A 12,206-nucleotide genomic window follows, 5' to 3' on the forward strand; every position below is an offset into this window, starting at 1 on the left:
CTCTTCCCCCCTCCCCCCCCCCCCAACTATACTCCTGCTATCAAGACAGTACAGCTTTTATGGTATGCATGTTAGCTTGGATATACGCTCAGAAGACTTCTACCATCACTTTGCTAGCTTTTGTTGAAAGTGACATATCAGCTTGGACGTCTCCTAGCAAGCGACTTGCATAACAATAAAAATGTGGCAGTCCAAGCCTGTTCAGAATGTCTCTACTTGCAAAAGGCTTGAAAAAACAAGTATAGTGTTGTCATTTTGGCAAGCGGAGCTCTGCTAATTTCCAAGCTTAATGGAAGACTTCAGAGGGCACTTGCTGTGTAGGCTAAGCTATTGCCACTCTTTTCGGGTCCATGGGCACTCTTGCAAACTGGAGAAGCTATCATGAACACACACACATAGACACCACAACATGCATGGCAACCACAAATACATGCATACACACCGGCTTCCCCTATGCAGTCAGTTAGGCTTTTGTTTTTCCCCCAGGGTCTTGTTTCCCCCACCCCTGCCTGCTGAAATTAGGCTTGAAGCAAGCTTTAGGTGTGGACTGGCGAGGAGCATTTTTGCTGCCAGGGAGGTCATAACCGGAGAGCGATCCTTCTGTAGCTGTGTCCCCCTGAAATTACCCTCTGTGCTGCAGCTGGGCTTGCATTAAGCTGTTTATTGGCTACAGTAGAATTTGCTATATGGGCACCGCTTTGGTGACCCTTGGGCTTAACCTTCTGTTGCAGGTGGTACCTTGTGCTTTTTAAAATCATGCTGTCCTTAGATAAGCCACTGTGAGGCAGAACCTGCCAACAGTGTGATTAAGATAGGGCTGTTAATGACTGGCTAATTATGAGCCTTTGCTTCCCCAGTTACCCTGCTACAAAGATGTTTGTATTTAATCTAGCACAAGAGGCTCAGCAATAAGCAACAAGGAGGTTTAAAAAACCTTAAATACTAAAAGTGCAGTTTTTAAAAAACTTTGTTTTGCTTATTTTACAGTGCAGATAAAATAAAATAAATATTGAATTCCTCAACATGCATTTATCGAGGAATTCAAGCCCTGCTTGCTACAGCATGTTGGAGACTCATTCATGCTGTCACACAACTGCTAGGTCAGTTCTTCAATTGCTTTAGTAGCATGTTTACCACTTCTTTAAGCAGGTCTGGCTGTGTTTCAAATACAGTAGCCATGTGCATGGGGCATACTGAATTGTTATTAGGGCAAGCAACAATACCATTCAAGAAGTGCAAGAACTGTCCCTAGGTTTCCATAAAAGGTGGAACAATGGGATTGGAAACACACTTTGCCTTTTTGCTTTGATAGAGTATATCATTCAGTTATCACGGGAACAGTCCTGTCCCATATTTTAGCAATATGGCTGTAAAACATAACTTTTACCAGGGATCTCTTAAAAAATACGCACACATCTATTTCTCTACAAAAATGAGACTTTTCATAGTTCATATTTGGTCCTTTCCCATATTTCTTTCCTTTGACACCCAATATCTCACTATATGCTCTGTTTGGTCTTAAATCACAGAGGAATCTAAATGGGCCACACCTGTCTCTTTGTATCAGCAGGGTTTTAGCGTTCCGTTCTTTTTTGGAAACCAACACCTGCTAACTAGCTGAAGCACAGTAGGAGTAATTGCTGCTCTTTTATTCTGATGCAGTCTGCCTGGGTTAGGATTCCAAAAACCTTTACAATATACCTTTTTCTATTCATAGCTCGATAAAGAGTGGCTCTGACAACTTACACCAACAGGTATGTTCAAAAATTTGAAATGTTTACACACAATGAGCAGACCTAGATCCAGTTGCATGAACTTTCCACCTCTTTTTGTGTACGTTTTGATAAGTCTAACACTGCATTTAAACTGAAAATGGACATTTTTCTTAGTGTAGTGCATCAGTTTATCTCGGCTTCCTCAACCTCGGCCCTCCAGATGTTTTGAAACTACAGTACCCATCATCCCTGACCACTGGTCCTGCTAGCTAGGGATGATGGGAATTGTAGTCCCAAACATCTGGAGGGCCGAGGTTGAGGAAGCCTGGTTTGTCTCCTTGGAAAACAGTACCTTTTGCACAGGAAGAGGCCACTGAAAAGAAGCAAAACAAATATTTTCCTGTTACCTAAAATATATAGGTTGGGATCCAAAGAGCTACCTTGGGCAGATCCAAGGCTTGACCTCTAGGATTTGTAAGTTTGAGCAGCAGTCGTCTCATGGACTGCTTTTGAAAGTGCTCTCCGTTTCCAAAATGGTATGCTATGTAGCAGTGCTATTTTTCTAGAAAAAGAGGTTCCGGAACTCACCATGAACGCCTCCCTCTTTCTCTTAGAATAGCAAAGGCACCCACCTGAGAGGTGCTAGAACTGAGTTTCGGTGAGTTACCCCTGAAAAAAGCCTTGCTATGTGTCATGGTAGGCTGTTGCTTGAGGAACATGTACTCACAGCCCCCGTGGATACGTATAACTTGTGTAATTATTTCATTGCCAGACATTGTACGTGCATTACATACGTAAGGCACAATCCAGCCAGAGTTTATCATTTTTAAATTTGTTGAGTTTAATGCGTGAAGCATTCCCTGCTGAAATAAAATCAATGGGCTTGATTATGCTTATACTTTTTTAAAAAAAAAGTTGGAAGTTGGAAGGAAAGGGACTAAAAGACAAAAGATGCAATGTGTTTAGAGAAAAGAATTATTTGGCATTCAGTTATAAACTTAATCTTCTCAGTCACAATTTTGCCTAATGATCCTGCCAAATTATTTGAAAACATTTCTGTTGCCTAATTCAGCTGCTCTGTTAGCACTTAACAATAGTTCTGTGTATAGGAGTCTTCCTCTTTCCTCCTTTTGGTGCAGTTATAAAGAGAATACGCATCTCCTTTTTCAACTAGCAGCTGCTTGCCGTTAGGATCAAGCCCCAGGAACTGTGGTTAGTGTTAACAACAGTGTATTAAAAACAAACCCGAATCACTAACCATGGCCAGTTACCTGAAAATGAAAGCAAATGCTTCTGATCTCCTCCTTATAACCATGCTGACAAAGGAGAAGGCCCTTAAAATAAAAAGCAGGGGACTGAAGGGTAGGGTGTTGCAATGATACTCAAATTTTCTATTTCCCTTGCTGAAATACCCCTTGCTCATGGGGGTTGGGCTTTGATGACATACATTTGGTGTTGGGACAAAGAAAATGTTTGGGACTGCTGCTGACGTGCCACCTGCCTTTAGTCTCGCAATGGAATGGGTTGAAAGTTGGACACAGTGTTTTGCAGTGGTTCTGCTCTTACCTGCAGGGCCAGGTCTAGAGAGTAAATACTTCAGCTCCCTGGCAGTTATGCTGTAGGATGCTGCAAGGCTCTATCTTGTCTCCAGTGGTGTTCAACATAGGTACAAAACTGTCAGGGGCAGTCATCAAGAGCAGGGGTCAGCAACCGTTTTCAGCCGTGGGCCGGTCCACCATCCCTCAGACCATGTGGTGGGCCGGACTATTTTTTTTTTGGGGGGGGGGAATGAACGAATTCCTATGCCCCACAAATAACCCAGAGATTCATTTTAAATAAAAGCACATTCTAGTCATGTAAAAACACGCTGATTCCTGGACTGTCCGCTGGCTGGATTGAGAAGGCGATTGGGCCGCATCCGGCTTCCGGGACTTAGGTTGCCTACCCCGATCAAGAGGTTTGGAGCCCAACTTTATTCCTCTCTTACATCTAAATCAAGTGTGGCTCTGCAAGTCCTTAATAGTTGACTGGGTGCTGTCCAGTAAGCAGAGGCAAAGTCTTGATAAGACAGTTTCCTTGTCGGTGCGTGGGTGGCTCCTGTCTCTTGGAATTAGGTGGTTTTAATGGGGTTGTCACCACCCAAAGGAAAAGGTGCATAGTGTGAGGTATGCCTTGATCCACTATTGATGCTGGAGGTCTAGGTGGCCAACCACACTGGTTATTAACGCGTTTTATCATCTATCTACCTGCTCACTCAGATCTTCCAGTGAAGTTCTTCTGCTTGAGTCCAACTTGTGACAGCCAGGAGGATTTTCTGTCCTGTTACTTCTAAAAGCTCCCCTATTAGTTATATGAGATATAAGGTAAATCCCTAGTGCTCTTGGTTCTTGGCACTTGCTTAAAAGTTTACTTTTTCTCCTGGACCTTTGTTGGTGATTAATACCAGTGTTTATCCTGACTGCTGCATTTATTCTATTCTGAAAGTTTTATTGAACTACATTGTGACTTCTATGAAAGCTAATATAAATTATTTTACATAGATAAATAAATGTTTTTTATTTACCTGCTTTAACTATTAAGCTCATTGCTCTGAGTTCTTGTGATTGGAGAGGAGGGGGCAGGCAGGAGAAATCCCTGTAATCTCCAAGAGAATTTGGAAGGAGGACTCAAATGTGTAGCGTCTGGCATTGTGAAAGAAAAGGAAGTATCTAGTGACTAGATCAGGTCGCCAGGAAGATTACTCCCTGGAAGGTTGTATTGTGCTCTCAGGAAGTCAAAACATTAACTGTGTTAACATGAGAACAAAGGGTTTTTTTCCATTCCAAAGGAAGAAACTAAGAGATATAACAGACAAAATAGTGTATTAGCAGAAAAGGACAAATTGTTCAAGGGTAATGCCCTAACACCTATAATATTTATCCCTATTTTTTTTCTTAAATTCAGAAGAAACTGAAATAGCTGGTTTTTGACACAGTATGCTTTGTGGGTAGGAGAAAGAGGTGAGATGTATTGTCTGTATTGCAGCCTTGCCCAACCTGTGGTGCCTGGGGCTGATGGTGGCTCTTTTCAAACTCTAAAGCGTGCAGAGGCTACCAGGTTGGCGAAGGATGCTGTACTGAGTAGTAATTGTGACTTCAGCTTTCATGAGTTAGTGTACTGTAGTACTGGGTGCTGTTTGAGTGTTGTTGTTGTTTAGTTGTTTAGTCGTGTCCAACTCTTCGTGACCCCATGGACCAGAGCACGCCAGGCACTCCTGTCTTCCACTGCCTCCCGCAGTTTGGTCAAACTCTTGTTGGTAGCTTGGAGAACACTGTCCAACCATCTCTTCCTCTGTCATCCCCTTCTCCTTGTGCCCTCAATCTTTCCCAACATCAGGGTCTTTTCCAGGGAGTCTTCTGTTCTCATGAGGTGGCCAAAGTATTGGAGCCTCAGCTTCGTGATCTGTCCTTCCAGTGAGCACTTCCAGTGATTTCCTTCAGAATGGATACGTTTGATCTTCTTGCAGTCCATGGAACTCTTAAGAGTCTCCTCCAGCACCATAATTCAAAAGCATCCATTCTTTGGCGATCAGCCTTCTTTATGGTCCATCTCTCACTTCCATACATCAGTACTGGGAAAACCATAGCTTTAACTATACGGACCTTTGTTGGCAAGGTGGGCTCTCTGCTTTTTAAGATGCTGTTTGAGTAGCAGATGTCAAAACCTTACGCAGCTATGAAGCAACCTTGTGTCAACCACTTCTCAGTCTGCTCTGCCTCACAGGGGGAGAAATCAGCCCTGTGGTTCCTTTAAGACTTAAAATGATTTATTATGGCATAAGCTTTCATGAAGTTGGGTCTGCTTCATTGGATCCATGAAGTGATTGTTGTGAGGATAAAATGGCAGAAAACCCATATAGTCTGGATTGAATTCAAAGTTTCCATGCCATTCGCAGAAAAGGAGACTTTTAATGAGCGGGGCAAAAAAACTTTGGATTCAATAAACTGCCTGAGCTATTTGGAGAAAGACTGAAGTAGAATGCGGTGTCAAAGGAGGTATTCTTTTTCATGATCCAGGTGTTCCATTCTTACAGAATCTACAATTTGCACAATTTTCATTTGCAAAAAAACGGATTCCTTTGTTTCTTAAATATTGAGTTAATTATACTGTGCAAATGTGCACCTCTTTTCCATTACTTGAATTTTGAGATGTCATTTTTGAATACTTTCACTTGGAAAGTAGTAGTATTGTGAACCTGCTCTCTGATGTCTATGCCAGCTTTCTACTTGTGTTGTTTTGTTGTTTAGTCGTTTAGTCGTGTCCGACTCTTTGTGACCCCATGGACCAAAGCACGCCAGGCACTCCTGTCTTCCACTGCCTCCCGCAGTTTGGTCAGACTCATACTGGTAGCTTCGAGAACACTGTCCAACCATCTTGTCCTCTGTCGTCCCCTTCTCCTTGTGCCCTCCATCTTTCACAACATCAGGATCTTTTCCAGGGAGTCTTCTCTTCTCATGAGGTGGCCAAAGTATTCTACTTGTATTCTAAAGTATTCTACTTTCTACTTGTAGGGCACATTAAAATAAGCCACCATTACCCCTGACTTGCAGTTGGAAGTGGTGCATCCCATACTATCACTTCAGGGCTCAAGCACTACAGTCTCACCTTGTTCATATATATACACTAAATCGATAATTACAGGCATTTTTCTCTTTGTGTGTGTGTGGATAATAGCCTTTATTTAATAATTTTAAAATAATTTTTAAAAGTCTGTGTGACCAGAAAATGTGTGTATTGCACAGCGACTAACATAGGCCTGCTGCAGAAGAGTGGGTAAAACTTGTTTTGCGCACATGCATGTCCTTTATTTGATAGTTGCAACATTAAGTGATTGATTACTTCTGATTTAATAGAGTATCACAGATAAAACTTCAATATCTTTCCATATAATAAAAATGTAAGAATGTCATTGCATGCAGGCCACATTGTAGTGCCACATCACAATCCCAGTTTTACATGAAGTCAGGTGGGGTAGACGCTACAACAGGAAAAGTGATAGTTTAAAACAATGGCAGAAGTTTGAGTAAAGTGAGGGTGGCGATACACTGAGAGGAAGAAAGTGGCTACAACTTAGTTGAAGTATATACCGGTATGTGTGTGTGTGTGTTAGGAGGTTAGTCTGGCATTCCTTTTTTTAAGGCACTACTCTAGCCAAAATACAGCATTTAACATTAATTTATATAAACATTTCTATCAAATATTTCAGCAACCTGAGCTATCTTCATAGAGTTTGACAATTTGAATAATAAAGCCTTCAGTTTATTAAATAGCGCTTGCAAGTAATATTGATTATTTCTTTCTTTGTGTTCAAACTCAAAACCAATTGTTTCCTTCAGTTTGCCTTGTGGGAGCATGAAATTAGGAACATATGCATGCTAATTAACAACATATGAAGGATAAATTGTGATTGCTGTCTTGGTCTGGTACACAGGCTATGCTTTGCGGGGTAGTGATTTCCTACCTCCAAGACCCAATCTATAAGTGCAGGCACAGATCTATGTGTTTAATAAGGATGTTAAAACTGATGGCATGTCTTTGTGCCTGTCTCTCCACATTATTTAATTTTTGTGACTTTACATGGGATGGATTTGTAATATTGGAATGGGTCTAGAGTTTACACCTTTTCTTTTTGAAGAGTCTGTTTGATGTAACTTGAGATCCATCTTGTATAGTCAAAATACGCTTCATTGTGATAAATCTCAATCTCTTGTTGAGTTTTCTTTGGATGGTTGTTTGTTGTTGGACTGTTGTTCTTTCATTGTTGCTCTAATCTGAAAAAGAAATCACACACACACACACACACACACACACATATTATGGGAAGTATAACATCTGAAGTATAGAACTGCAGCTTTGGGCTCCTTTAGAAACATGGGATACTATTTGTGGCAAATCTGAAAGTACAAAATAACAGAGATATTTTTTGATATTGGGCCTTAGGAAAACATTGATCACATAAACTAATCAGTTCTTTTTCCTGATTGATAAAGGTAGGAATTATTAGTAATTCACTGACTCACTACATATCGGTTAGAAAGGGGACCTGAATTAAGCTGCTGTAGATAAATTCCCTCCTGAAATGAAAGAATATGAGAAGCCATAAGCAACACCTTTTGTTGAAAAAATGCTGTATAATTTCATTTGGCGTTCAAATCGAGAAGCTGGAATGTGAATAATTCCTTAGGCTCTAGCCAACTTAACTCCTTTCCCATGTTTCTTCACTTTGTTTCTGAGTCAGTAGCTGCTCTGGAGAGTAAGTTCAGTGAACAAAGTCAGGGATTTCCTGTTGTGGGCCCTGAAATGGTTTATGCTTAAGGATCTTTGCCTTTCTCAGGTGCCTGAAACTTGGTTTTGTGCATGATTCACTGGCTTAGAGGTTAGCAAGTCTAGATAAATTATTAATACTGATCCAGCACCTCTTAAATTTAATGGGAACTTTGCTTTAGATCTCTGATTCCAGAAGCTCTTATTTGGCAAGGAATGCAAAACCATTATTTTTTACTTCGGACACTTATAATTAATCGTGGGTTACAAGTCATGTCCATTGGAAATAAATGTTCCTCCTCCTCCTCCTCCTTCTCTGGCGATCACTCGTAGCTGAGTAAGACTGTCTTCCATAAACACTGTTTTAACAATGAGTCCATAAGTGACTGTGGAGGCCAATTCTGGATCCACACGTCCTTCCACAGTGGGGACATTGGTTTCCGGGCGGGAGTTGATCACGGTGTGGATTTGCCAAGAGTGCCTTCCTCTTAGCACGTTTCCCCATTGCGTCCTGAGTTTGAATGTCTTCAAAGCCCAGGATACCTTTGGTAAAGGCTGTTCTCCAACTGGAGCGCTCACAGGCCAGTGTTTCCCAGTTGTCTACATTTTTTTTAGATTTGCCTTGAGACAGTCTTTAAACCTCTTTTGTTGACCACCAGCATTACCCTTTCCATTTTTAAGTTCAGAATAGAGTAGTTGTTTTGGAAGACGATCATCAGGCATCCGCACAACATGACCAGTCCAACGAAGTTGATGTTGAAGAATCATTGCTTCAACACTGATGATCTTGGCTTCTTCCAGTAAACTGATATTAGTTCACCTGACTTCCCAAGTGATGTGTAAAAGTTTTCGGAGACACCGTTGATGGAATATTTCGAGGAGTTGGAGATGGCATTTATAAGTGGTCCATGTTTCAGAAGCATATAGTAAGGTTGGTAGTACAATCGCTTTGTAAACAAGCATTATGGTTTCCATGCGAATGTCCTGGTTCTCAAACACTCTGCACGTCAATTGGGAGAAAGCTGCACTCGCAGAGCTCAGGCGATGCTGGATTTCGGCATCAATGTTGGCCCTTGTGGAAAGATAACTGCCTAGGTAGGAGAAGTGATCAACATTTTCCAACATTACACCATTGAGTTGTATTTGTGGCGCTGCAGAGGGGTTATTTTGTACTTGTTGGTGCAGCACTTTGGTTTTTTGGATGTTGAGTGTTAGGCCAAGCTTTTCGTAAGCTTCTGCAAAGATATTTAGGATGGTTTGGAGGTCATCCCCTGAGTGTGCACACACTACGTTGTCATCAGCATACTGAAGCTCTATGACGGAAGTTACGGTAACCTTACTCTGCTTTCAGCCTGCTCAGATTGAAGAGCTTTCCATCTGTTTGATATATGATTTCTACTCCGGTGGGGAGTTTCCCTTCGACAAAGTGTAGGACCATGGTAATGAAAATAATGAATAGAGTTGGGGCATTAACACAACCCTGTTTAACACCTGATCCCACTGTGAAAGGTTCACTTTGAGAGCCATTGTTATCTGTGATTGTTGCTGTCATATTATCATGGAGGAGCCGAATGTTTACGAATTTATGGTTCAGTGAACTATGGCTAGTTTACAACCATACATGCATATACTGATGAGATATAAGACCTGGTTAATATTATTATTGCTCTTAATATTTCTCAGATGACTTGTTTGAAAAAGATCAAGGAGACTTCCAGGAAAAAGTACACAATATAAAACAAAACAATTTAAAAAGCAACAATGTATTCATTTAATACAAAAACCGCTATTGTTTTGTGCCCCATAAAAATGGACAGAGTCAATTTACAGAAAGGTACACTCTTTTGATGGTATTTTTCTTGTTGAATTTGATCTTTGGCAAAATTATACAACTCTTTGTGGCTTCACAGTAAGGTACAATTTGTACCATAGGTTCTGCTGCCTGATTTCAATCGTTTGCGCTTTGAATCTGCATGGATTGGCCTTCATGAAATTGACCTCCTTCTGTGTACCAGTTACTGATTATATCCATTTATTAGCCTTTACAAGTAATTTCTTCACACTGTTTACATAACACTATCATTTATCATTCTACGTTATAGACTGTCAAGTGCATTGTTGTTTGCAAGCTTTTGTAGTTAGTATTTCAACTTCTGTTAAGCTAGCATACTCCTAAAACTCAGATGATTGTTTCCCACTCAATGAAACTTGGGGTCAATTCATTTTTGTGTGTGTGTTACCTCTCAGTTCTGGTGTGTAGACCAAAGGATTTTTATAGCAAAAGCCCCAGGCAAGAGAGACTTGCTTTTCAGCAATAATCGGAACAAATTAAAAGCTGCCCATAAGTTCAACTAATGTTAGTGGCTAATTGACAGGCTGTGCAGTCCCGAGGCAATACATTTACATTTATAGTTAAAGTAAGATATACCTGAAACAAGTCTTAATTGCGAGCTAATTAAATAGTGTAGCTGCGTGGTAGTTTGAATTTCAAGCCCATGTGTCTGTAGGTGTTTTATTAAACTCATATGCTTGGGGAACAAAGTAGTATGCTTTCAAGTTCAAAGCTTATAAAGGAAATGACCATAACAGATAGGCACTTATTAGTTTAGCCATTGGCCAATTTAAGGTCCTTATTCATTAGTTAGGCCTCTGGCTGTGTTGCAGAGGCTTGGGGCCAAATAGTATATACCTGGCACTTTCATCCTGAATACCAAAATAATAGTAACTAAAATAGCAACATTTCAAGTGGGCCTCATTTGCAAATAAATTGCAATTGTTGTTCTTAGGACTTCTGGCAGCAGGTCCTGTTTGAATGACTCACAACAATACTTCACTTATGCTTTCATGTTGGAATACTTTTGAAAATGTATTTATTTTCTTTCGTTTATCTTCCACCTTTCTTCCATCAACTCAACAAAGTTATGAAAAGGGTTGAGATAGAATTCTGTACTTACAAATTGGGAATAATAGCTAACTAAATTAGTTGAAGTCATTCAGAAGAGAGTTGGGACAAATGGTATAGCATTTATAAAGTTCTCAGTATATTCCAAAACACTAGCCATTAAAGTAGTATAAAGAGGCATTCATATCCAGATTGAAAACGTAGTGTAAACAAACTCAGCCCTTAATAGTCATTCATGATTTGGGGCCAGTCACTGTCTCTCAGCCTAACCAACCCTCAGGGTTTTTGCGAGCATAAAATCAGAAAGGGGAGGACCATAGACACCAGCTTGAACTTCTTGTAGAGATTGTGGGATATAACTGTAACCAATAAATATTTTCAAAACATTTAATTTTGATAAGCTGCTTTTTAGGGCTAGGACCTAATGAAAAACATGACTGCTCCCAAACAACCCTGGGAACTGTTAAGATTTCTGAAAATTGTAGCTCTGTGGTGCAAACTACCCTTCCCAGGACTATTTGCAGGAAACCAGGTGCTTTCATCCTTGGTATATGCACAAGCTTTTCTGCTAGGCTTTTGATTTATTTTAATTACTATCTGCTCTATTTTGCGCACTTGGTGTTTAAATGTTCTCTTTTGTCATCCTTTGGTATTTTAAAGTTCTGAATCGCCTGGGGCAGGAAGTTAAAGGCAGAAAAACAGTACATAAACCAACAGAAGTGAAATGGATAGCACAGTGGTAGCACATTTTGAAAGGTCCGTTCTTCTGACTCTGCTTGGCTTGGTGTATAGCTGTTGTGGTTTTAAAACACACACACACACACACACACACACAAACACACACACACTGCTCAGCCCAACACATTAAAGAAGCCTTGCTGCACCATTCAGAGACCGATAATTCTCCTCAGGGTGCCTCCTGAAGCAAAATCACTTCTTCACCCTGCTGCCTGGCAGGGCCAGACCCCCACAGGAGCCATGTGCTGAGGCAGTTATGAATGCAGAATACTTTAACCTGAGGAGGCTGACAAAGAGGATCTTTGATAAGCTGCACATGTTGTCTCAATGCTGCATTGTCATGTATAGAGGGGATTGTGAGAATGGGCATTGCTCTTGACACCAAATAGTATTCAGTGTTGCAGTATAGCTCACCTTGTTCTTTCTCCTTTTTCAGCAGTGTGTTTTCCTACTAACTAGGCCCTGGATTTATCATCAGAGGATTGTTGCAGATTGTATGGTGCTTTCACACAGCAACTAATCCAGTCCTGACCACTATGGCCTATGTT

At 40.7% G+C, this 12,206-nt stretch overlaps 1 protein-coding gene and 1 long non-coding RNA gene across 5 annotated transcripts in view; one reads left to right on the forward strand and one right to left on the reverse strand.

Moving 5' to 3' along the window:
- The window catches only part of IL17RD (interleukin 17 receptor D), a 52,047-nt gene that overhangs the window by 20,041 nt on the left and 19,800 nt on the right, over window positions 1-12,206 (forward strand). Inside the window, exon 1 of one of the 4 annotated variants that reach the window (XM_083421172.1) lies at window positions 3,907-4,078. The exons of the other annotated variants lie outside the window; for them this stretch is intronic. Within the exon in view, the coding sequence (XP_083277298.1) occupies window positions 4,067-4,078 (12 nt within the window). The 5' untranslated portion in view covers window positions 3,907-4,066. Of the gene's footprint in view, window positions 1-3,906; window positions 4,079-12,206 lie in introns of those variants that run through there. 4 annotated transcript variants of the gene reach the window in all.
- LOC310668704 overlaps window positions 6,500-12,206 on the reverse strand; it is a 32,215-nt gene continuing 26,508 nt past the window's right edge. Inside the window, exon 3 of the long non-coding RNA XR_014506809.1 lies at window positions 6,500-7,525. This is a non-coding gene — a long non-coding RNA (uncharacterized lncRNA). The remainder of the gene's footprint in view (window positions 7,526-12,206) is intronic.

The sequence above is a fragment of the Podarcis tiliguerta genome, assembly GCF_965153285.1.
Source record: "Podarcis tiliguerta genome assembly, chromosome: 2".
Lineage (NCBI taxonomy): Eukaryota > Metazoa > Chordata > Lepidosauria > Squamata > Lacertidae > Podarcis > Podarcis tiliguerta.